Source organism: Hypanus sabinus, chromosome 3 (assembly GCF_030144855.1).
Source record: "Hypanus sabinus isolate sHypSab1 chromosome 3, sHypSab1.hap1, whole genome shotgun sequence".
Taxonomy (NCBI): Eukaryota; Metazoa; Chordata; class Chondrichthyes; order Myliobatiformes; family Dasyatidae; genus Hypanus; species Hypanus sabinus.
In genome coordinates, this window is record NC_082708.1 from 41,635,859 (window position 1) to 41,660,904 (window position 25,046).

Below are 25,046 nucleotides of genomic sequence, written 5' to 3' on the forward strand. Positions count from 1 at the left end.
CAAAAGCTTATGTTTGCACCCCATTCATTGGCTATAGTGGCACGAATTCCATTGGATATCACTTGTTCATTTGTGCCAGTGCTAGCTCCATATCAGAGTATCTAATGTAATACCATGTTCCTGCACTTTTCACATTTTCTTTTTCTTGAAATACCTTTTTGATACATGTTTGAATAATGGTTTAATTTGTTTTGCTTTAAACATAGAACTCAATTTCCATTCATTTAACCAACTACTGAACACTGGGAAATAAATTTCTATTATGTATTGTATTTCAATAATTTCAGACTATTGCATTGTTGCTTCCTGCTATTAGTAATTAAATTGTCCCTACTTCACAGGTAAGTAGCAAAGATGAAGACTTTTTAGACCTATCTGTTGATGTGGAGCAGAACACTTCAATTACGCATTGCTTGAGGTATGCTAAGTAAAATGTTTAAATAGCTTTGTAGATTTTTTAAAGAATGCAGCACATAATTGTTACAAATATTGCATGTTAAATAGACCAGAGCTTTATAAACTGCTTCTAAAAATTATAGTTAATCTTCATCTTTTTTTAAAAATTAGTATTCCTAAATATTTCAGATTATTACAGAGATTTGTGTTTTTTGTGCAGGGGGTTTAGTAATACAGAGACACTGTGTAGTGAATATAAATACTACTGTGAGGTGTGCTGCAGTAAACAAGAAGCTCAGAAAAGGTAAGATTTCAATGAACCATTAATGTGCTGTAAATGTTATTATTTATTAACATATTATGCAGTGAGTTAATTTTAATTCTCAGAGGAAGAAGTAGTCATAAACTGTACACAGTTTCGAATCTGGAAGTTTTCCAAAGATTCTGTATATTCCTTCAGATTTAATTTAAATCAGTTATTTTTCTAAAGTTTTGGAAATCTGGTAAGTCCATAAGACACGGGAGCAGAAGTAGACATTTGGGCTATTATGTCTTCTGCACGTTATGGCTGATTTATTATCTGTCCCAACCACATTCTCTGCCTTGTCCGATGTGTAAATAAAGGTCAACTTTAACTGAACTTTTGAAATAGTTACTCTAAAATTGAATGCATACAATTACAGAATTTTTATTTAGCCCAGTTTAATCAGTTTTGTAAATTGCTGTCCTTATTTATTTTCAGATAAGGAATTCATGTTCATAAGTGCTTGCACAAGATGTCTTCCCTCTTTCTGGTTCTGGCAACGATGATGTTTTTCTTATCCAAACTATGTGATTGTATTTGACAGATCTTCAGACAAAAATGTCCAATTAGGTTTTCCTGCTTTAAAAAAAGTCTTTTCTCTCAGGTCCTCAAAGGAAACATATCATGTAAAACAAAAGTACTCATTTTACTGATTCCCAGTTGTTTTTTTTTGAGATTCTTGCACCTTGCAAGCAAGGGAGTTCTTGGTCTTATTTTGGTTTCTGCAGATTTTTAAAATTGCTTTGTTGTCACTGTGTTGGTGATGTGGAACTGAATACATTGCAAACTGTAATACAAAAAAAGCTGATGTATTAAATATTCATTGGTAGCTATACAATTTACAGCAAATAGTTTTTTGGAAACCACCTTCTAGGAAACTGGCTTGTTTTTCATTTAATTTCGTTTAACTATTTTCTTTTGATGTATATATTGACATATCCCAAAATATTTTTTGAAGGATTTACTTTTCATATCTATCTTTATTCAAGACTCATCTGAAGTCATCTCTGTCTCAAAACTAGTTTTTATGGTTCATCATCATGATGTGGGTGATCATTGTCTTCCATCTTTAATCTGATTCTTTTCTTTATTCATGACTATGATTGTTCTAGGTATATTTTTCTACAGAAGCGGTTTGCCCATTGCGGCTTTCTAGGTAGTGTCTTTACAAGACAGATGACCCTAGTCAGTATCATTATTCCTCAGATTGTCTGTCAGGCGAAGCGCTTCCACCATTGAGTACATTTGCATGGGGAGCTGTCACAAGAAAGTAGCATCCATCATGGAAAATCCCACCATTCAGGCCATGCTCTGTATTCGCTCCTACGGTTGTATCTGAAGTACAGAAGCCTTGGGTCCAATACCACTAGGTTCAGGAACCCTTGAACCATTGGACTCCTGACCTGGTGTGGATAATTTTGTTCAGCTCTACTCTGAATTGATTCTCCGATCTACAAGCTCACTTTCTCAGACTCTTTACAACTCAGGTTCTCAGTGTTATTTTTATTTGCAGTTTGTTATCTTTTGCACATTGGCGTTTGTCACTTCTTGTATAGTTTTTTTTTGAAAACTTCTATTTTATATCTTTGTAAATGCCTCCAAGAAAATAAATCTCCTGTTAGTATATGGTAACATATATGTACTTTGATAATACATTTACTCTGAACTTTGAAGATGGAAAGAAGTATAATTAGGATAGCTGAGGGGTCTGTGGGCTGGGCTATGGCTTCAGATAGAGGCAGAGAGATCCAGAAGGGGAAGAAAACAGAGATAATGTGAAAAAGAAGAGCCGAGCAGAAATTGGCAGTGAAAGCACTGAAATTTTCAAATTCTCTATGCCTGCAGAAGCAGCACCAATGTACTGGATAAAATAGTTCATCAGCATTCAATGTTATATTAGCAAGTTTTTCCTAAAATACATAACTCTGGTTACCATCTTAAAATAGTGTTTTTTTTTTCAAATTTAGTCTGTGTTTGATTTAAAATTGTACTCTGAATCATTGACATTAATATGAGAGCTTAGCCACTTCCAGAGAGGGACATTCTTTCAGTTATCTTTGGATTGAGGAAATAGTCAGCATGATGACAAACACTTTTTTTCTGATCTGATCACTCTACAAATATACTTTGTGAGGTCGATGATTTACCTTTAATATTTGCTGATGTTGAGCAAATTTTAGGAATTTATAGTTTTGTGCCTCTGTTTCTCCACTTGTAAGAAATATAATTGGATGCAAATGAGTTTGGAAATTTTGGAGTGGAAGATCAAGGATAATTTTCTTAAAGTTCAGATTCTGTTAAGTTGGGTCCTCCATCAATATAACTGGAATGCCTTTAAAGTTCAAAGTAAATTTATTGTTAAAATACATATATGCATTACTTGCAGGCATTCACATATATGCATTACTTGCAGGCATTCACAGTAGAAACACAACAATGAATATTAAAAAACTGCATAAAACAAGACTGACAAACAAAGAATGAAAATACAAAAACACAAATAAATAAACAAATTATGTTGAGAAGGAGATATATAGTCCTGGAAAGTGAGCCCACAGGCTGGGGAAGCAGTTCAGTGTTAGATGAGTGAAGTTATCCACACTGGTTCAGGAGCCTGAAGGTTGAAGGGTAATAACTGTTCCTGTACCTCAATGGTAGCACTAAGGAGTGTGTTTGGCCTGGGTGGTGGGGATCGATGATGAATGCTGCTTTCTCGTGGCAGTACTTGTAGATGTGGTCAACGGTGAGCAGGGCTTTTTCTGTGATGGACGGGTGTATCACTACTATAAACTACACATAATAATCATTTCACTTTTGTGCATAGTTGAGTTAATGTTGAGTATGCTTTCAATTTAACAATTAAATGCTACTTGCTGAATACTTAAAACTTGTATCCTGGTAAAAGAGGAAATGGAAATTTATTAAAATACTGTGCTAAATAATTTTAGAGAAGGAAATTGAGTTCCTTTTATTGGAACAAGTTGAACTTTAAAAACGTTTATCTGTTAGATGTAGAAGGAAGTATCCTTAACTCCTCCAATAGGAATGAAAGTTATGCCATACAGATCTTTTCACAACATCACCAACATAGAGGTAGTACAAGTCCAAGTTATTGGCTGTATTTTGCAAAGGTTGATGGGTTCTTGATTAAAAAGGGTGTCAAAAGTTGTGGGGAGAAAGCAGGAGAATATGGTTGAGAGGGATAATAAATCAGCCATGATTGAATGGCAGATAACTCAATGGGCTGAATGGCCTGATTCTACTCCTGTGTCTAATGGTCTTAGCTTTAGATTGGCAGCATGCCCCTTGACCCTTGGTACCAGCATGTGCTACTTGAATGAAGAGGATGAAAGCAGAGATCCCATAATTGTCAGTAGTTAAGCAATTTAGATGTATAATATAAACATACAAAACATTTTGTGCCTAAACTGATGACTTGAACAGACATTTAGATTATGTTAAAATGTTAGCTTTGTGTATTGTAGCATTTGTCACTTTTCCTTCTCTTTGTCATTTTGCAGGATGAAAGTAAAAAAGCTTCCTATGATTTTAGCTCTTCATCTGAAAAGATTTAAATATATGGATCAATTACATCGATACACAAAGTTATCTTACAGAGTAGTCTTTCCTTTGGAACTCCGATTATTCAACACGTCAGGGGATGCTACTAATCCAGATAGAATGTATGACCTAGTTGCTGTAGTGGTGCACTGTGGAAGGTAAGAACACAGCATATCATGTAATGATCTCCTTTCCAGTCAAGCTTAAACTTAATCTTTCTACAATACCACTCCTGCACATTTCCCCCTTGATCCCTTTCTCACTATGCTTGCCCCTCAAGCTTGTATTCTTAGTCCAATTGTAAGCTGACATGTAGGCATTATCCCTCAAGATATTCCTTAATCGCTTTTCTCAATAGAAATCTTAATTCGTTCAATTTTGTGCAAAAAAATTCCATCTCTAATCAACATTTCATATAGCTTTAAATATTCGCACAATTTTGTTTGATTTTTTTTTTGAATTGGTGCTGTCACATTCCCGCTGTATCACAGAATCAAACTTGTTATCAGTCATTTATGAAATACTTGAAATTATAAGGATAATATAGCTCAGCATTCCATTCCCATCCCAAACTTCTCATTCATTTGCAGCTTTAGGCACAGTCTTTCCACTATTTATCATTCTCAGTTGAATTGTCTTCACTTACCTGGTTCTGTTCATATCTTCCGCCTCTCAAGGTTATGTCATTACGTTTGGAGTTCCCCAATGAACGACCAGCATGTCCTCCTTTTCCTCATTTATTTAGAGACCACAACTTCATCAAAAATACTGCTAGTTTTCATATGTACCAGCAAAAGGCATTTGATAAGGTGCCACACATGAAGCTGCTTAACAAGATAAAATCCAATGGGATTACAGGAAAGATACTGGTGTGGATAGAGGGATGGTTGACAGGCAGGAGACAGCGAGTGGGAATAAAGTGGGACTATTCTGGTTGGCTGCCAGTAACTAATAGTATTCCTCAGAGGTCAGTATTTGGGCCGCTACTTCTCACGTTGTTTATCAGTGATTTAGGTAATGGAATTGATGGCTTTGTGGCAAAGTTTGCGGATGATACGAAGATGAGTGGAGGGGTAGGTAGTACCAAGGAAGCAGTACAATTGTAGCAAGGCTTAGACAAATTGGAAGAATGGGCAAAAAAGTGACAGATGGAATACGTATGTCACTTGTGTATGACATGGAGTATGTATGATGATGCATCTTGGTACAAGGAACAGTAGTGCAGCCTATGATCTAAATAGGGAGAATGTTCGAACATCAAAGGTGCTAAGGGACTTGGGAGGCCTCATGCAAGACTCCCAGAAGGTTAATTTATAGGTTGGGGAATGGAATATAAAAGTAAGGAGATAATGCTGAGGCTTAATAAGACACTAGTCAGGCTGCTCTTGGAGTATTGTCAACAATTTTGGGCCCCATCCTGACTCAAAGGATATATTGTCATTGGAGAGAGTCCAGTGGAGGTTCTCGAGGATGATTCCGAGAATGAGGGGGTTAACATATGAGGAGCATTTGGCAGCTTTGGGCCTGTACTCTCTGAAATTTGGAAGAAGGTTTGGGAATCTGATTGAATCCTAGTGAATGTTGAAAGGGCTAGTTGGGGTGGATGTGGAAAGGGGGCATCCAGAACTAGAGGGCACAGCCTGAGAATTGAAGGGCAACCTTTTAGAAAAAAGGTGAGGAAGAATCTTTTTTTATTCAGAGTAGTGAATCTGTAGAATGCTCTGCCACAGAATCTGGTGGAGTCAAATCCGTGGGTATATTTAAAGCAGGAGTTGGTAGTTTCCTGATTGGTCAGGGAATTAATCGAATTGCCTTTATTGCTTACATCCTTCATATACATGAGGAGTAAAAATCTTTACGTTTCTGTCTAAATGTGCAATTATAGTAATTTATAATAAATATAATGTACAACAAATGGTATAACATAGAAATACAGTTGCATCTGCATGAATTAAGCAGTCTGATGGCTTGGTGGAAAAAACTTCTTCAACCAGCCTTCAAAGAGGCACTGTTTTGCCTTTTTCACCACACAGCTAGTATGTACAGACCATGTGAGATCCTTGGTGATGTTTATGCTGAGGAGCTTAAAGCTGTTCACCCTCTCATCCCCAGATCCTTTGATGTCAATAGGGAATAGCCTGTCTCCATTCCTCCTGTAGTTCACAACCAGCTCCTTTGTTTTTGCAACATTGAGGGAGAGGTTGTTTTCTTGACACCACTGTGTCAGGTTAATGACTTCTTCTCTGTAGGCTGCTTCATTATTTGTGATTAGGCCAATCAGTGTAGTGTCATTTGCAAATTTAATCATATTGGAGCTGTGGGTGGTGACACAGTCATGAGTAGATAGAGAATAAAGGAGGGGGCTTAGGACACAGCCCTGAAGGGCAACTGTGTTGAGGGGCAGAGGTGAGGGAGCCCACTCTTACCACCTGCTGGCCATTGATGGGAAGTCCAGGATCCAGCTACACAAAGCAGGATGAAGGCCGAGGTTGAGCTTCTTGTTGAGTCTGGAGGGAATTATGGTGTTTAATGCTGAGCTATAGTCAAAGAACAGCATTCTCACATAAGCATCCCTCTTCACCAGATCAAAGGATATGGCGAGAAGGCTGGTCTATGGGGTTGAGTGGGATCCAGGATCAGCCATGATGAAATGGTGGAGTAGACTTGATGGGCTGAATGGCCTAATTCTGCTTCAGTGTCTTACAGCCTAAACCAAACAACAATCTTTCTCAATCCCTTCGTTGTTTAGAGATTGCCATTTTAGTATTCTATCAAAGATGAATAAATATTTCTTCCAGCTGAATTTTGAAAAGACTGAAACCATTGCTCCCAAGCTGCTGACTCCATCCCTTCTAATTGCTGCTGGAAAAGCAACAGACTATTCGCAATCTTGTTTGTTTAATCCTGAGATGAGTATTAGTCATGTATGTAGGCCACTACTAAGGTTTTCTAATTTCTGTAATGTTCTAATTTGCCACTGTTCTAAATTGCTGATATAGCCCTTAATTATGTCTTCTCTTCTATTATGATGGACTGCATATGATTTTTGTTAAATTTGAGATAATTTAAGGCTCTGCTGCCAGAAGCCTAACATAAATTAAATCTTGGTTTTGCATTAATCCCATTGTCTTCCATTTAAACAAACATTTGTTTTCAGATCCCTCAGTAGCCTTTCCTCTTCCTGTGTAACTTTTACAACAACCTTCAAAATTCTGTGTATTTATTATAGTACATATTTGTCACCATAGACAACACTGAGGTTCATTTTCTTGAAGGGATAATCAATAAATCCATAATGGAATAATAACCATAGTAGAATCAATGAATCAACATGGGAGTATGCGGAAGACAACAAACTGCGAATGCAAAAATAAATACATAATAATTTTAAAGAACATGGGAGTACTTGAAAGTGAGTCCATAGGTTGTGAGAACATTTCAATGATGGGGCAAGTGAAATTGAGTGACGTTATCCCCCTTTGGTTCAAGAGCCTGAGATTGAGAGGGGATAACTGTTCCTGAACCTGGTGTTGAGAGTCCTGAGGTTCTCGTACCACTTTCCTAATAGCAGCAGTGGCCTGGGTGGTGGGGGTCCCTAATGATGGAACATTCTCATTACCTGTGGTTTCTCCCTAGAAACTATCAGTAGTTACTCATTTTTCTCATAATGACCTTTACAACTTCATCCAAGTCATAAGTTAGTTTTCACATGGACATTGGAATGTGAAGCAGAATGTCACCATGATCTTTCTGTTCTGTTCTATTGCTTAGACATTGCTTTATACAAATTTGAGGCTCCTCCACTTTTGGTCTCATGATCATGCTTGATTTTAATCTCTGAATCATTGGCGCCAGTGTTTCAAGCTGCTAAAATTGCTCATCTCTCTAAGGCTACATCCACACTACGCCAGATAAATCTGTAACCAAAACTTTTTCTCTTTGTTTTTACCCTCCGTCCACTCTAAAATGGTGCTTTCGCTCCCCGAAACCGGAGCTTTTCAGAAACTCTTTCCAGGGTGGGTAATTTTGAAAACACTGCTTGGGCAAATCAGTGTGGATAGGGTAGCCGGAGAAATCTGAAAACGCTATCAGACGGCAGCGTGCAATTTCATTGTTTTCTTGAACGCAACCTAACAATTTCAGAACAGACGGCAACGAGACTGAAGCCAGAAGAGTTAGAAATGTACTCACCAAATACTTTGACCGATAACTTACTGAATAAATGTATACTGTACTCACTTTGCCCTGTTTTCTGTCCTTGCTCGTATGAAGGTGGTTTACTTATTTATGCAAGTACGTCTCTGACAATAGATGTGTAACAGCCTAATGTAACATTGTATGGAAATACAAGATAACACTGATACAGACATGTTTTATACGTTTAATAAGGTGCTTTATTAATGCAACAGAATTAGTCAGTTTTTTAATGTTCGTCGTCAGTGGGTCAATCTGTCCGTGAACTCCCTGTCGGTTGCCGCCGTACGCTCCAGTATTTGTTTTCTTTTAGTTTTAAGTTCTCCTGCACGAGGGCCAACAGCTGTCTGTCGTTTAAGTTTTTCTAGTCTGTAACTGCACAAATGTGCACTTTTACAGCGAGATTCGACACCAAAACATGTTGCTTGTTTTCGGTAGATGTGTCCTGTGCATGCGCAGAAGGAGGAGATTTGCTGAAATTTCCGTTTCAGTGTGGATAGAGATATTTTCAAAAAGGCATAGTGTGGACACCTGTTGTTTTTACGAGAAACCGGTGTTTTCAAAATTATCTGGTCTAGTGTGGATGTAGCCTAACTCTCTATTGACCTTCCAGCCACTCTTTAAACCATATTCTAGGTATTTAAGTTAATGTCTCCTTTAACCTGACAATAGGGCTCTTAGAAAAAGCTTTGTGAAGATTAGAGGCACAAATGCAGGCCATTGTTACCATGCCATTTATAATTAAGAATACAAAGAAAAAAATTTACTCTTTTTTTGCAAAATTCTGCTGTATCTTCCACTTTGCCGACAGCATTTTATTTCCAGCAGCAATTTCCCACTTCATCTCTTTTCTTTTATGCCCTGCCTAAGTGAAGCAAGAATGAAGTAATATTCTGTGATGAAGATGGGAGAGAGAAGACATAATGCAGCTGGATTGAGAGAATAGAAGACGGCAGTGGTAATAGAAAGGGTGGGGAGAAGAAATATATTGAAATTGGGGGGGGGGAATGCAAGGGAATGATGATCAGGAAGCTAATTAGTGTACCATAAGTATTAGAGAATCGCCTCTGAATCAAGATTCAAAAGTTCCTATGATTAGCAAACTCTGAGAGTCTTTGCTTTTATGTGATTGTACATGCACCAACTTTGTTTTATAATGCTGAGATAGAGGAGTGAATACTTTGTTAAATGCAAAGAACATTCACATTTCACTCAGTTTAAATTTGCATCTAATATATAAATAAGGACAAAAGACTACTATCTATTGATTGTCACCAGTTATGGCATGGTAGTGTAACTTTAGTGTAATGCTTTACAGCACCAGAGACCTGGGTTCATTCTTGGCTGTTGTCTGTAAGGCAGTGGTCCCCAACCACTGGGCCGCAAAGCATGTGCTACTGGGCTGCAAGGATATGATTTGTCGATATGAAATACGAGTCAGCTGCACCTTTCCTCATTCCCTGTCACACCCACTGTTGAACTTGAACACACGCAAGGTCATCAGTCACCTAAGCGCAGTGATACCCTCGCGCCAGGGATCACTGCTTGGTCTCGGGTAACCGGCTGCCTCGCACGGCCGGCGAGAAGTGCCGTTGATACTGGCCTGGAGCGTGGACAGATGGGTGCCGCCTCAACCTGTTTAGCACACTGAATGTTCGTGGGGAACCCGGTGCTAAAATATTTGCAAACGACCTAATTCGGGCTCAGGGTTTTGTAAGTAGCAGAGCAGCTACCTCACTGCGATCCCTCGAACCAAACTTTTGTTGGCTGATAAATCCTACTTACCTACGGGGGAGGGGGGCACGCGCCCTGTTGCACTCCTTGGTCGGTCAGTTGCTCTCTCCGGACTGTGACTGCTGCGACCCCGGCACGGGGACCTCCGGCCCTTACCTTGTCCTCTCATTGGTGTGCAATGATTTTATATGTTCATATGAGGAAATATGTTTTGTGTGTGCTATTATAAGTGAGTTATAATTGACTTATCACTATGTTCACGCGAGGTAAATATGCGCTGTGTGTTTAATATTAAATTCATTAGATAAACCCTTTTAGAAATGAAATTCAGTGTATTTGGCACTTATAAGTGACTCATAGTTGACTTATCACCTATATTCCGGTCGATATGAACACCCACATGGGCGCCCCCCCCCCCCCCCCCCCCCCGGCTGATCCGCAAGAATATTGTCAATATTAAACCGGTCCGTGGTGCAAAAAAGGTTGGTGACCCCTGCTGTATGGAGTGTATAAGTTCTCCCCGTGACCATGTGACCTTGGGAGCTCTGGTTTCCTCCCACATTCCAAAGATGATGGGTTAAGTATTCATATGGGTGTAATTAGAAGGCACAGGCTCACTGGGTCAGAAGGGTCTCTCTAAATAAAATAAAAGTACCACAGTGATCTAGGTGAGCTATAATCTGCTCATCACAGCAGAATCTCATGGGTAAGATGCATACTCAGATGCAAAGGTTTCCTACTTGATAAATGCTGGAAAGCAGAGTAGAATCATAGTGCGTGATTCTAACCTGCACTCATGTGACCGGGGCAGACTGCATAGAATTTATCCTACCTGCTGATTATGATCTCCACTTCCTGCTATGACAAATTGTACCATTAATTGTACCAGCACTTGAATGGAGTAGATGGTGGAAAGTAATCTTTAAAGTAATCTTTAAATCTGTAAAGTAATCTTTACAGATTGCTGAAAGAATGGTGAAAAACGGGTGAGAGTTCCAGCCTGAATTTCAGCATGGCACTTGAGGCCTTGGTTGACAAGTTAGAAAGTAGTTTCTCTATTGAGGACCCAATAACCTTCAGCCAAATGTCAGGAAAAAAAAGGGAAGGAGACATCTATGGGACTAGATATAAGGTGTGTGCAGTGAACCTGGATGCAAAATATGAAAAGTTCTCAGTAAATACTTCCTCAAATCCAATGTGCTACTCATTGCAATACAGCTCTGAGCACTCTTCGGTGAATCACCTTGACACCAATCACCTGCTGATAATCTCTATGGGTCAGGAGCAAACACTTTCACATTACTGCTGCTCCACTGATATTCCCAGTTTCTACAAAGTGCCTGCTTTCAAATTTCATCACTTATGGGACAAGTTGATAAAACTTGTGCCAGTGACATCTAATTAATGGGGCTAAAACAGCTTGACCTGCTATTAAATGAGAGTATTTGGGTCAAAATTGGAGCAGTCATGACTGCATCAGAGGCCAAGGAAGGATATGAAGTCTTCACAAATCTTACTCAATGCTTCTGGATCTACTGCTCCCACTGATCTAACAGCCATCTTTTTTGGCCATTATACCGATTGGACATTTGTGAGGCCCTCTACATGTTGCATTGTTGCCACTACTAGAGACTTTACACACACTCAGCTATTCAACTTCATCCAGATCTGTTGCTAACTAATGTTTTTCATATTTGCTGACTAGTGAGGTACACTTTTGCGGCTTGGAATAGGCTTTATCACATTCAAAAAAACTTTGTGTATACCTGTCATAACTGGAATGTAACCATGCTAGTAGTGCGACAGGTTGTTGAAGACAATGATACACTTGTACCTATTCCTTTAATTCTGCTTTCCCTTCATTACTTGGCTTCTGGTGGCAGCACAGTAGTGTAGTGGTTAACATAACACTTTACAGTACCGGTGACCTGGGTTGAATTCCTGCTGCTGCCTCTAAGGAGTTTGTATGTTTGCCCCTTGACCACATGGGTTCTCTCCTGCTGCTCTGGTTTCCTCCCACAGTCCAAAGACATACTGATCAGTACATAGTAGTTAGTTAAACTACTGGTTAGTAGGTTTATTGGTCATTGTAAATTGTCCCATGATTAGGCCAGAGTAATCATAAGAACATAATAGATAGGAACGGGAGTCGGCCATCTGGCCCATCAAGCCTACCCTGCCATTCAATAAGATCATGGCTGATCTATCCGTAAACTCAGCTCCATCTACTTGCCTTTTCCCATAAACCCTTAATTCCCCTACTATGTAAAAATCTATTGAACTGTATCTTAAATGTATTTAGTGAAGAAGCCTCAACTGCTTCTCTGGGCAGATAATTCCACAGATTCACCACTTTCTGGGAAAAACAGTTTCTCCTCATCTTCATCCTAAATCTTCATCTCTGAATCTTGAGGCGATGCCCCCTAGCTCTAGTCTCACCTACCAATGGAAACAACTTTCCTAGTATCTTATCTATCCCTTTCAAAATTTTGAATGTTTCTATAAGATCCCCTCTCAGTCTTCTGAATTCCAGAGAGTATAGTCCCAGGCGACTCGATCGCTCCTCAAGGTTAACCCCTTCATCTCTGAAATCAACCTAGTGAACCTCCTCTGCACTGCCTCCAAAGTCAGTATATCCTTTCTCAAGTATGGAGACTAGAAATGCACACAGTACTCCAGGTGCGGCCTCACCAGTACCCTGTACAGTTGCAGCATGGCCTTCCTGCTCTTGAATTCAATCTCTTTAGCAATTCGGTTCACCTTCTTAATAACCTGCAAGCCAACTTTTTGCGATTCATGCACAAGCACTCCTAAGTCTCTGCACAACACCAAGCTGCAATCTTTCACCATTTAAATAATATTCTGCTCTTATATTATTCTTTCCAAAGTGGATGAACTTGCATTTACCAATGTTGTATTCCATCTGCCAGATCTTGGCTCACTCAGTCTATCTATATAGAACAGGTAGTACAACACAGTACAGGCCCTTCAGCCCATAATGCTGTGCAGACCCTTAAACCCTGCCTCCTATTATCCCTCTCCACATCCTCTGTACAGTTTGCTTTTCCACTCAGTGTCATCAGCAAATTTTGCTACGCTACACTCAGACCCCTCTTCCAAATCATCAATGTAAATGGTAAATAGCTGTGGGCCCAGCACCAACCCCTGCAGCACCCCACTTACCACAGACTGCCAACTGGAGAAACACCCATTTATACCAACTCTGCCTTCTATTGGTTAATCAATCCAATATCCCTGTCAACACACTTCCTCTGACTCCATGCTTCCCTATCTTGTTTATAAGTCTCTTGTGTGGCACCTTATTGAACGCCTTCTGGAAATCCAAGTTTACGAAATCCACCTGTTCCCCTCTATCCACTGCACTCATTATGTCCTCAAAGAACTCCAGTAAGTTTGTCAAACAGGACCTGCCCTTTCTGAATCCATGCTGCATCTGTCTAATGGAACCACTCCTTTCTAAATGTTTCACTATTTCTTCCTTAATGACGGCTTCAAGCATTTTCCCAACTACAGATGTTAAGCTAACTGGCCTATAGTTGCCCGTCTTTTGCCTACATACTTTTTTTTAAAAGTGGCGTGACATTTGCTGTCTTCCAATCCGCTGGGACCTGCCCAGTGTCTAGAGAATTTTGGTGAATGATTACCAACGCATAAAATCTGAAGGGTTGCTGGGCAGCATGCCTTAAAGATACAGCATGGAAAGGCCTATTCCATGCTGTATCTCATTAAATAAAATGAATTTGTGAACAGTAATGGTATAGTAGATGCCTCTCATTCCATTCACCCCTTTACATCACCATGCTTACTCTCAGCATAACACTATTTCTGCTTTCAGAAGTACAGTCTGGTTATTAAATAATGAAGACGGAGGCATACTGTGATTTAATATGTAGCTCATATGTTCTAGCTCAAATATTCTTACTTTGTGCACATGAAGTTGGGTTAGAGATAGGAAAGCCACACGGTGAATCATTGGCAAGAAGTGCTGTGAAAAACGTAGCTGAGAGGATGAGATACAAGGAACTCTACTGTGGAGAACTTGGATGAGGACTTCATTTAGACAACTGGAAAGTGGATATAACAGTTTTGCACACTTTAAAAACTGGGCATCATCAAACTTTCCAGAAAACTTGTTTGCTTTGTTGAAGACAACTGAAAACCCAACACCCTATTTATTCCAATCCTACATGGATCTGGTCTTCTCACATTCCCAGTTCCACCCCACCACCTCCAGATTATATTTGACTCCAACACACTAAGGGCAGTTAACAGTGCCTAATTAACCTATCAAACCATGTGTGTCTTTGGAATGTGGGACGAAATCAGAGCACCTGATCTCAGGAATAACATGCGGACTCTACACAGCACCAGAACCAAGGTTTCTGGAGTTGAGGCAGAAGCTCTGCTAGCTTTGCTGCACGAATGCTTGGTAGTGTAGTTACTCAGTTATTGGGCTAATAGTCAAAAGTAAGGGCTATTGATATGATCTTGATCTCTAGACTCAAGGTCAAATACCATTGTATTCAGGGAATTAAATGACAAATAATAGAGGGGAGCTGCTTAAAATCAATTGGGTTCATGAATGGCATTCAGGAAGGCAAATCTCCTACTACTAACTCCCAACTAATCTAGGCAAGTTGTTTCAAATAAAATCAAATCCAAATTTAATTGTCATTCAGCTATACAAGAGTACAGCAGAATGAAACAGTGTTCCTCTGGGGCCAAGGTGCAAAACATACACGTTAGCGAGCCAAAAAGCATAGTCATGCGGAAAAAAATATATAGCCCAAGTGTCAAAACATGATAAAGTACTGTGGTTGACTCTTTTCTGTCCTCTGAATCAACTTAATAGAGTAAGCTGTAATTGGGGACGGAGGGGAGGGGGGAGAAAATCCTACCTTAGAGATATCTTCATTTCATCAATCAATAAAATCGATCTGTAGTTTCTGAATCACAATTGGAATATTAGCATAGGTTGGCCATTCTTTAAGTGTTGTGGCATTCCTGCTCTTCAGTATATTGCTATTTAGGCATTGTCTTTGTAGAGAATGTATTTACTTCATTCTTCCAGGGTATTAGTATTCATGATCTTGCCATTGCCCTTGACTGTTTGTTAGTCAGCTAAGGCAAAAGGTGCTTGGTACTCTCATGATGGTTTTTCAAGGCCTCTGTACCCTTCTCCATTATAAGTCACTGACCAATTCACAGTCACCTGAGAATACATTGTGTCTGTCAGGAGGAAAGCCAAAGCACAGGAAAAAACTGGCACCTAAAGGAATACATGAGGGTGATTATGTTTAAGGTTTTGTCATTGTTGAATGTTTAAATTTGCTTTTGAATTTTGGTTTAAAGAGCTTCAGTAATTTATCTTAAATTTTAACACTGTTTTCATTAATGTTCTCTATCCTTTAATCCAATCTCTCCATACCACCATTAATTGTTATTATTCCTCAGGGATTGTGGAGAATACTAGTAAAACCAAAATTTTATGCTCCTCCCTAATTGCCCCCAAAGGTAGTGCTGAGCCTTATTACTGAAGCCCTGTAGTAATTGTTCCAGGATTTTGATTTAGTGAAGATGAAGGAATGGAATGATATGTATTCAAAATCAGGATGTGTGTGACTTGGGGAATTACAGATAATATATGCCTGCTGTTGATATTTACTGCATGGAAGGGTTGATTTTGAGGAAAGTTGTCAGTAATGGGGTGTTAAATTTTGTAAATACCATACTGAATTCACAGGTAGTCTGGGATGGTGTTTATCTCCTTGAATGCTGACGCAGCTGCATTCATGCATGCAATGGAGAGTATTCAATCATGCTCCCGCCTTGTAGATGGTGAAATTATAATTTGAGTTGTTTTTTGCTGCGGAATACCAAGTCTGTATTATTGTATAGTAATACTCGTGATTGATCCAGTTGAGTTTCTGGTCAGTGGTGATATTGATAATGGAGTCAGCAATGGTAATACCATTGAATGTCATGGGTAGGTAGTTTGGCTCTGGCATTGAAGAAGGCAGTGTGGTAGAAAATCTTAACTATCACAGTTTCCAGCCATGCCACCATGATAAATCTCTCTACATACAAGCAAGCACTAAGATTACACTAAGGAAATATGAATGGAATTGAACAGTTTGTAATCATCAATGAATATTCCACCATCTAACCTGCTCTTAGAGTGTGGACAACTGATGAAGCATCTGAAGATAGTTGTGCCGAGAATGCTGCAATGAAGAAATTTTACAAGTGCATCTTTCTTTGCAGTGGTTATGACCTGTGGAAAATGTTCCTATTAATTTCACTTTTACTGTTGCTGCCTTGATGTGAAGAGCAGACACTCTTACTTGTCCAATGGAATACAGCTCTTTTAGGTTGATGTTGGGCAATTAGCTCTACTGCATTTCTTTTGACTGTGATTCAGGCATTTCAAAATAGTTTCCAGAATCTTGCAGCTATGCTGAACCAACTAGAAACATCTGGGTAGAAGTGTAATTAGTTTCTTGGTCACACTTTTAACAGAGCCATGTTGTTAATGTCCCATGGCTCTACTGTGCTCTCAGATGGGTGTTGCTCTTGTGTTGAATGAATTAAATTATTCTTAAAACTTTGTTTGCATCTGTAGAGAAAATTTTTTATCTTTGAATGCCTTTACTAAATGCCGCTAAATGCAGGTATGAAGCTGATGGATAAGTCAATAGTTTTTGGTTGATGAATCAAGAATATCTCTAAATACTTTCCCCTTTGTGGGTATCGATACCAATGTAAATATTACATATTTATTCATTATTAACTAAAAGCAGGGTTAATAATACCTATTGTAAATTTCCTTTGCAATCTCCAGTATATAGTAATTTGTTAAATACTTTCCCTTTTGTGGGTATCGATACCAATGTAAATATTACATATTTATTCATTATTAACTAAAAGCAGGGTTAATAATACCTTTTGTAAATTTCCTTTGCAATCTCCAGTATATAGTAATTTGTTAAATTCAGTTAATTGACAATTTAAGCAAAATTTTCCTGAAAAGGTTGAGTAAAATGATGAACTGTGCTTTGACCATAGTTTACAAGGTAACCTGGCAGATTTTCAAAATGTGAATGGAGTTGGAGATAAATTGGACAGATGAACATTTAAAGGCAATTTCATTATCACTTGATGTGGTTTTGCTGCAAATTTTAATCATTGTTAGTAGATAATTTATGTGAAGTTATGAGAATTTTGAAGTGCCTTTTCCCCTACTAATAATGTCAATTATTTCCTTTGATCAGTGGTCCTAACAGGGGACACTACATTGCAATAGTGAAGAGCCATGATTTCTGGTTGCTATTCGATGATGATATTGTAGAGGTATGTTTAATGCAGTTATTACTGAATATGATTGAAGTTTGTTTTCTGAAACTATTATTAATCCTGTTCTGAACAATGAGCTTCACAAATATTAAAGTTATTCCAAACATTACTTTTACTATGTAGTTGAAATTTGGATTAAAACTGTTTTGTATTAGGATTTGTAGAAACTTAATGCTAATTAACTATTGCATTCAGGACCAGAAACAGTACTTTAGTTAAATTATAAAGTATCAATTTCTATTTTTTTTCAAAGAAACCTGAGCGAGGGGAAAATGAGGTAAAGAAAAAATAGTTTAACATACAGAATGCATGTGCCCTGTCAAAAATTATTTAAATGATGCATGCAAAATAAAAAGAGACTAATTAATAGTTTAAGAAATAGAACTTTGGGGTCATAAAAGCTATCCCTGTTTTATGTTGAAGTAATTTATATTCAATGATTGTTATTCTTAAGAGAGCAACAGAATACATACCTGTCATAGCATGTTGAGGCAAACGTCTAAACTAGAGCATACAAATTCTTATGAACTACTTAACTGTCAGGAGCTTGGTTATGAATAGCAAAGGAAATTCTGAAATATAATAGTGGTGTATTATCATACTATCAGAATTTGTAAGTACAAGTACAGACCATCCACCAGCTGATCAACAGATCCATAAAGATAAAGGTGACAATAACTCAAATAATCACAATAATCACTCATTACAACAGTGGTGTACAGATGAGCATTTCTTCCACCCCTCCCAACCCCGCCTGTTTCCCCACAACACCCAACAACACTCCATTCCCCCTCCTGGCCAGCCAACATCCACTCCTGACTTTTCCTCTCCTGGCCACTGCCCCTCCCCTCATTTCACTTCCCTCTTCTGCTGGACACTACTCTCCTCCCTTCCCTCTGCTAGTTTAGTCCCTCCCCCCTTCCCACTTTCCACTGCTGATATGGCTTCCTCCCCCTCCCCTCTCCTGCTCTGGCTGCCTGCTCCCCCCACCCCCCTGCGGGCAACCTCCAGCCCCAAGTTCATTTGAGAAATGCCAAGGGTCCTGCTTTTAGCTCTTTCAGAGTCGGCACAGTTACGGTGTGCAGATTGGTTCCCTCAGCACAGCTCCAATCCACGTGGCCCTGCAGCTTTGGAAAAAGTTTTGTTTCAAAGTGGTCTGGCAAACATTCAAAGTATAGTTCTAAACCTGAAAGTTAAAGATGAAGCAGTAAACATCTTGTCATGATTTCCCTTTTCTGGTAGTAATTCATGTAGTGCAATTGGAAGACATCCCTTACATGCGTAGGCAATAATATTTTGTTTATTCTGAAGAAAAGTACACGAGATATCTAGTATGACATTTATATAGGGTATGCTTCATTGTATTAAAATTTAAACATCTTTGTTTTGATATCTTTTAAAAGTATATTTTTAAGCATCTTTTAACCTTTTGGAGAAACGTCACTGCAGAATGCACACTTGAGCTGCATGCTATCATGTGGGAGATTTTGCTCTTATTCTGGAAAAAATTTAATAACACAGAATAACAAGGCCAAATAGGAATTAGTAGTGTTACTATAGATGATTTTTATTGTGTTACGAACCCCGTAACTGGGTCACTTACCAGCAAAGATAGGGAGGTCCGTTGAAGTCTGATGGTACTATTTTTAACAGTATTTATTGATAAAAATACACAAAAATAATATCAATGCAAACGTACAGATAATATACGTCATCAATACTAAATCTAAAAGTGCGGGTATAATAATAATCAATAAGAAATAGCTCTATCGTTGTCTAGGGGATAATGTATTGTCCGATGGAAATATAAAAGTCACTCAGTTCATTCCGGCTGCAGCTTTTTGCTTGGAGAGAGACAGATTTTAGAAACTTGCCAGCTTTTCCTTTTTATGATGTCGATCCTTTGAAATTTTGTTGGTGGTGGCCTCTTCGTTAGCTAAGCCATTCTTCTGTGGTAACCCGCCAATTCCTAGGCAAAGGAAAAGGACGCACGCGGGCCCCCCCACTGGCTGTCGCTATTAAACGCTATCACGGGATTTCTAGCGTTTCTCCTGGTGCGTCTGAAGGGGTTGTTCCCCAGACCGTCTTTTATCCTTCCTCACGGGGTCTCAGATGTCAGTCAGGTTGGGATGATGCAATCCCTCAACCAGCCCACTGTGGTCATTCCCTGAGGGCTTCAATGAATAGTACAGTACTCAATACACAATTCCGTCTCCAAGAGACAATAGCCGTTATCAATTGTTCCGCCTTTCGGAGGCCAGGACTCATTCCAAACCTGTGTGTTCTGCACGTCTCTCTCTCATTTCCTGGGTCCCAGACCCGAATTAATAGCGATCTTGCGATTCTCACAAAGGAGGGGGCTACTTTGTACCCTTCGGCCCCTCAGAGTTGTGGCACATTCGTAACAATTGCAATACATTATATGCTTTGAATTTGTAAGGAGTAATTAATATGCAAATGTTATATTTCTGAAACTGAAATGGAGATCCTATTGACAGTAATAGTTCTTGTATTGCATCATATTTTTAGTCTTGTTTTGAAAGTTTGCTATTCTGTTATTAATGGTTATGTGCTATGGATTTGTTTGGATCAGTGGGGATCTAGTAGTTTTGCCAAAGGTTCTTTGAGAGCATCTTCTGAATAGGGAGAATGGTGCTGGCTTGTGAATGATATGGTCTTTCCATTGTAGCTTAAAGTGTTATTGAGACCTCTGCTGATTTTGGCCTAGCAAAGAATTCTGGCATTGGTTCACTTGTCCTGCTAGTAGATTTGTAAGACTTTATGAAGACAGTGTTGGTCTAGTCAGCTTTAAGATGCTTTCTGTAGGTAGTCACCGACTTGGAAGTATACAGAAATGCAGGTTTCCTTTCTGCCACATAGACTGAGCTTATTGTAAGGTTTTGTGTTTTGACAATAGACAATAGACAATAGGTGCAGAAGTAGACCATTCGGCCCCTCGAGTCTGCACCGCCATTCTGAGATCATGGCTGATCATCCACTATCAATACCCAGTCCCTGCCTTGTCCCCATATCCCTTGATTCCCCTATCCATCAGATATCTATCTAGCTCCTTCTTGAAAGCATCCAGAGAATTGGCCTCCACCATCTTCCGAGGTAGTGCATTCCACACCTGCACAACTCTCTGGGAGAAGAAGCTCTTCCTCAACTCTGTTTTAAATAACTGACCTCTTATTCTCAATCCATGCCCTCTGGTACTGGACTCTCCCAACATCTGGAACATATTTCCTGCCTCAATCCTATCAAATCCTTTAATTATCTTAAATGTTTCAATCAGTGTTTTGGTGTACAAAACACTCTTTCAAAGACAGGTTGCAGGCAATAATGAGTTTTATTGATCTGTCTTCACTGCAGATGACCTCTGAGATATAGAAAGTGGTCCGTGCTTTCCCAGGGCCTTGCCAGTCTTGTGCAGTATTGGCAGATAGGTAGAGATGCTTTGTTTTGCAGATACAAGAGTCATTTGCTCGAATGCTTCAGTGAATGAATTAATAATGACGAAGTTCCATCTTAGGTATGCATTCATGCATGTGTTTTGCAACTTGATGTCTAAAATTTGGTTCTGAGGTGGAGGCAAAGTAAGTTGAATAGCTTCTCATTTGTCCTGCAGAGTGCCTAACTTCATTGGAAAACTTGCTGGAACTGGGATGCAGTATTGCTGTGACAAGGATTTGGAAATACATTGGTGGGGTGGAGGGGTGCAATAATGCATCTTGGTATCACTCAGCATAGGGACTGGCTTTTAAAATCTGGATCAGATTGGATTGATATCATGATGTGTAGGATGCATCATGATACAAGATGGAGACAAACTTCTTGGACAGTCAAATTTGAGGAGATGCATTCTTGACTGATAAAGTTAATCTTTGAAGTTGGTAAAGGACACATTCATTGTTGATGCTGCTCTCAGAATATATCATTAGTAGAAAACTGGTTGGGTTGAAATTTTTCTTGAGCAGTTTTGCAAACTTGTAAATTGGTATACTTTCCAATGTCCCGTTTTGATTGCTAGTCGCCCATTTTTGTTTCCATGGATTTTTTAAAAATTCCCCAGTAGGTTGTTAATTTGGGGACTTTTAATAAAAAGAAATGCAGATTATCTATGCCTTAGATAACAACCTTCCTGTGATTCATTCTTGCACCAACTGTGTTTAGAATTAATCATTTATGACTATTTTGGTAGACTAAGCTATTTGGATAAAAGATAGCTCCTCTTTTGCACTTTCTCCATTAATATAATTTGTTATCTATCCAACAGAAAATAGATGCACAAGCCATTGAGGAATTCTATGGATTGACTTCTGATATCTCAAAGACCTCTGAATCTGGTTATATCCTTTTCTACCAGTCCAGGGATTAAATGAGTGCAAGAGAACAGTTCCATCTCACTCACTTCCAAATGCTGACCCTTGCAGAACAAGGCACTGAGATCATTCAGAAGAAGCATAAGATGGAAGAACATTGCATCTTGCTTATGGAGTTTCAGTTACACTAGAGTCATACCGATTTTAATGGCTAATCAAAAATATCCTTTGTGATGAAAGCAGTTTTACTCATTTAAAAAAAATTACATTGAAATGAGTAGCAGCAATGTTGCTTGTGTAAGTGGGTCACTGAGCTGGTGCTAAAATGTTGGTTCCAGAGCTCAGTCTGACATAACTGAAGGTGATGCATGCTAAATGCATATGAATGAAACCAAAGTGAACTGATATTTGACCTGATTAATCTTCCCTGGTTTCATCCAGTTGGCATTTTACGTTAGGCAATTTTTTACATCCTCAAATTTTGGAACTATTGAAATTTTTTTTTTCAAAATATTGACCAAAAATGATGATAGTTCATCATAACAAGTTTGCGCAAAAATTGTCACCAAAGACTAACATAATATTGTGGATTTTTGTAAGGCTTCTGAATCTCTTTCTAACAAAACAAAATACTTGACCAACACCTAGTCTTGCAGTTGTCTCTTTTCAATTTCCACAAGTTGAATATGTAATATTCCAGAAGTCTTGGTGTTAAGTTGCATTAAATTTGAGTGTTTTAAAAATTTTTTACCATCTAATCATCTGAACTTTTTGTTAACAAAAATCTGGTGCTGATTACTGAGTTGTCTAATGCACAAGAAGCATCCTATATGTGTAGATGTTAAATACAGGGCAAGAGCAATGGCAGAGTTATAAGGCCTTGTAAATACAACATAAAAACAATTTTGTAGCGTCAACAAACTAAAATACTTTTTTAATAGCTTTTCGTATCCCAGAGAAATTGTAAAGTGGCAAAGTGTTATTAAAATAATTCCAATTGTTTTTGTCTCCATGCAAATATATAAAGAAAAAGTAAATAAAATCATATTTTAAATGCCTTAGTAGAATGAAATCCCCCTACTGTTCTGTTATATTGGAGTGAGCACTACTTATTTTCAGTTGTATATAATATATAAATAATGTGATTAATCATTTTAAGATTCATTGGTTTCTATTTACTATTTCAGTTCCTATAAATCTTTGCTCACTATTTTGTAAAGTTATTCTTTGTCATCTTAGAATTTCTCCTACTTTATGTTCTTCAATGTGGTGATTGAAGTAACTGACTATTTTGCCTGGAATATATGGTTTGTGCGCCCATGCACTTATTGAACTCACAGTCACAGATGAATGTAATATTTGAAGACCCTGTTTACACAGCATATATAGGTTTGGAACTGTTTTGCATTTCTGTTTATGGGAATTGATGCACACTGTTTATACAATTCCTATAAATGACTGGCAGGCTTTCTTTGTAAAACTATCCCCCTTCCCTTTATTAGTTTCAAATTGAGTAAGTTTAATCAAACTTGATTGTAAATCGCTGCCTGGCTACTCCTCATGATGCACACCAGCCCATGTTTCTGAATCAAGGTTTGATGCTATCTGATTAGATGTCCGAAGCATGCCTATAATTTGAAGATAGATTTGTTACCCGTTAGTTTAACAGGATCCGAGCATTTATGATTGATATGAGAGCATACTATACTCATCCCAAAATGAATTTTAAAGTGGCCTGCAAAAACTTTAACCTAGGGTTTAAGACCAAAATCACTGTTTTGAATAAACTAGGTGGAGAACTTTACCACCTTTCTCTTGTATAGTATTTCATATTGATACTTTGAAATCCAATGAAGAATGTCTATCTGCTGCTAAAAAGAAAACTTTAATTCATCAGAGAACATCTTGTAGCTGTTAGAATAATGCTTTTTGACTTGTTGCCTCAGGAAATGCTGTGGTCTTTACGATTGATGCCATTTAGCCCTTAGCATTTTTGTTTAGGTTTCTTCAGAAAGGTATGGTATCATGTTATTGTGGCAAGATGTTAAGTTGTTGGGAACGGGGCCTGTTCAGACTGATTGGCTTCTAAGTAGATAAAGTAGTAGCTCAAGTCCCAATTAGCTTTTATCTTTAAAAATGTTATTTTTTATTTAAGTCTGTTGGACTTAATAGTACTTCAATTTCCTTTTATCCCTGCATTAAAACACATTTTTGGGAATCAGGAGTAGAGAAGCCATGAACATTCTGTTGAATGCATTTTGCTTCCTCCTCTCTGCCTCCCTACTTTTAACTTTGGAAGGATTGTACACTTAATAGTCGCTCTCTTGTTTTTAAAATAAAGGAATGCTTCAATTAAATAAAAGAAAAACAAAATCATTGGTAGAATGATATATCTTTAGAATATTGCAGCATTACGCATTTGTTCCTGTGTTTGCTCGGGTTTTGTGAAACAAAATGTTTTGGATGTAGATTTTAGTGACTTTGAACTAATTTGGCTATTGTATTGCAGTCAGATGGTGCATAGTTTGGTAAAGTACTACAATATTTGCATATTAGCCATCAGAAATCAGGGTGATAGGGAAATGTAACTGGTGAATAATGGAACTGATTTGTGTCTTTAAGTCATGAAGTTCTTTGGGGCACAGCTGAATATTTTGTATATTGCGTTTTAAAAAAAAAAGGAAAAAAATTTCTACAGAAAAATGTATGTTCTTTGATAGCATAATATTGTATGTATATATTGAAAAATTACTCTAAATTATAAATTGTTGCACTTTTGATACTGATTTTTAGGTGTATTTAAGGGGTTACTTGAGACAGACTGTTTAATTATGTTTTTGTCTTAAATAAAAAAAATATAATTTACAAATCTAAGGACAGCTTGAATTTTATATTCTCTTTGATAATTATACAGATTCATCAAATAAATTGTCATGTCCAATTACATTTTATTTCATCAGAAAATACATTGGGTCCTGTACAAGTAAGGCTCAAAACGATAGTAAACACAAAGTACACTGCAGATGCTGTGGTCAAATCAACATGTACAAACAAGCTGGAGGAACTCAGCAGGTCAGGCAGCATCCGTTGACATGAGCAGTCAACGTTTTGAGCTTTGACCCTTCGCCAGGACTCACGAAGGGTTCTGACGAAGGGTCTCA

The 25,046-nt window shown here is 38.2% G+C and overlaps 1 protein-coding gene across 1 annotated transcript in view; it reads left to right on the forward strand.

Annotated features, from left to right (window-relative positions):
• usp12a (ubiquitin specific peptidase 12a) overlaps nt 1–24,748 on the forward strand; it is a 56,283-nt gene extending 31,535 nt beyond the window's left edge. Inside the window, exons 5-9 of the mRNA XM_059964148.1 lie at nt 342–418; nt 617–700; nt 4,222–4,419; nt 17,482–17,560; nt 21,840–24,748. Coding sequence (XP_059820131.1) covers nt 342–418; nt 617–700; nt 4,222–4,419; nt 17,482–17,560; nt 21,840–21,941 — 540 coding nt within the window. The 3' untranslated portion in view covers nt 21,942–24,748. The remainder of the gene's footprint in view (nt 1–341; nt 419–616; nt 701–4,221; nt 4,420–17,481; nt 17,561–21,839) is intronic.
• Nucleotides 24,749–25,046: the final 298 nt, after the last annotated feature.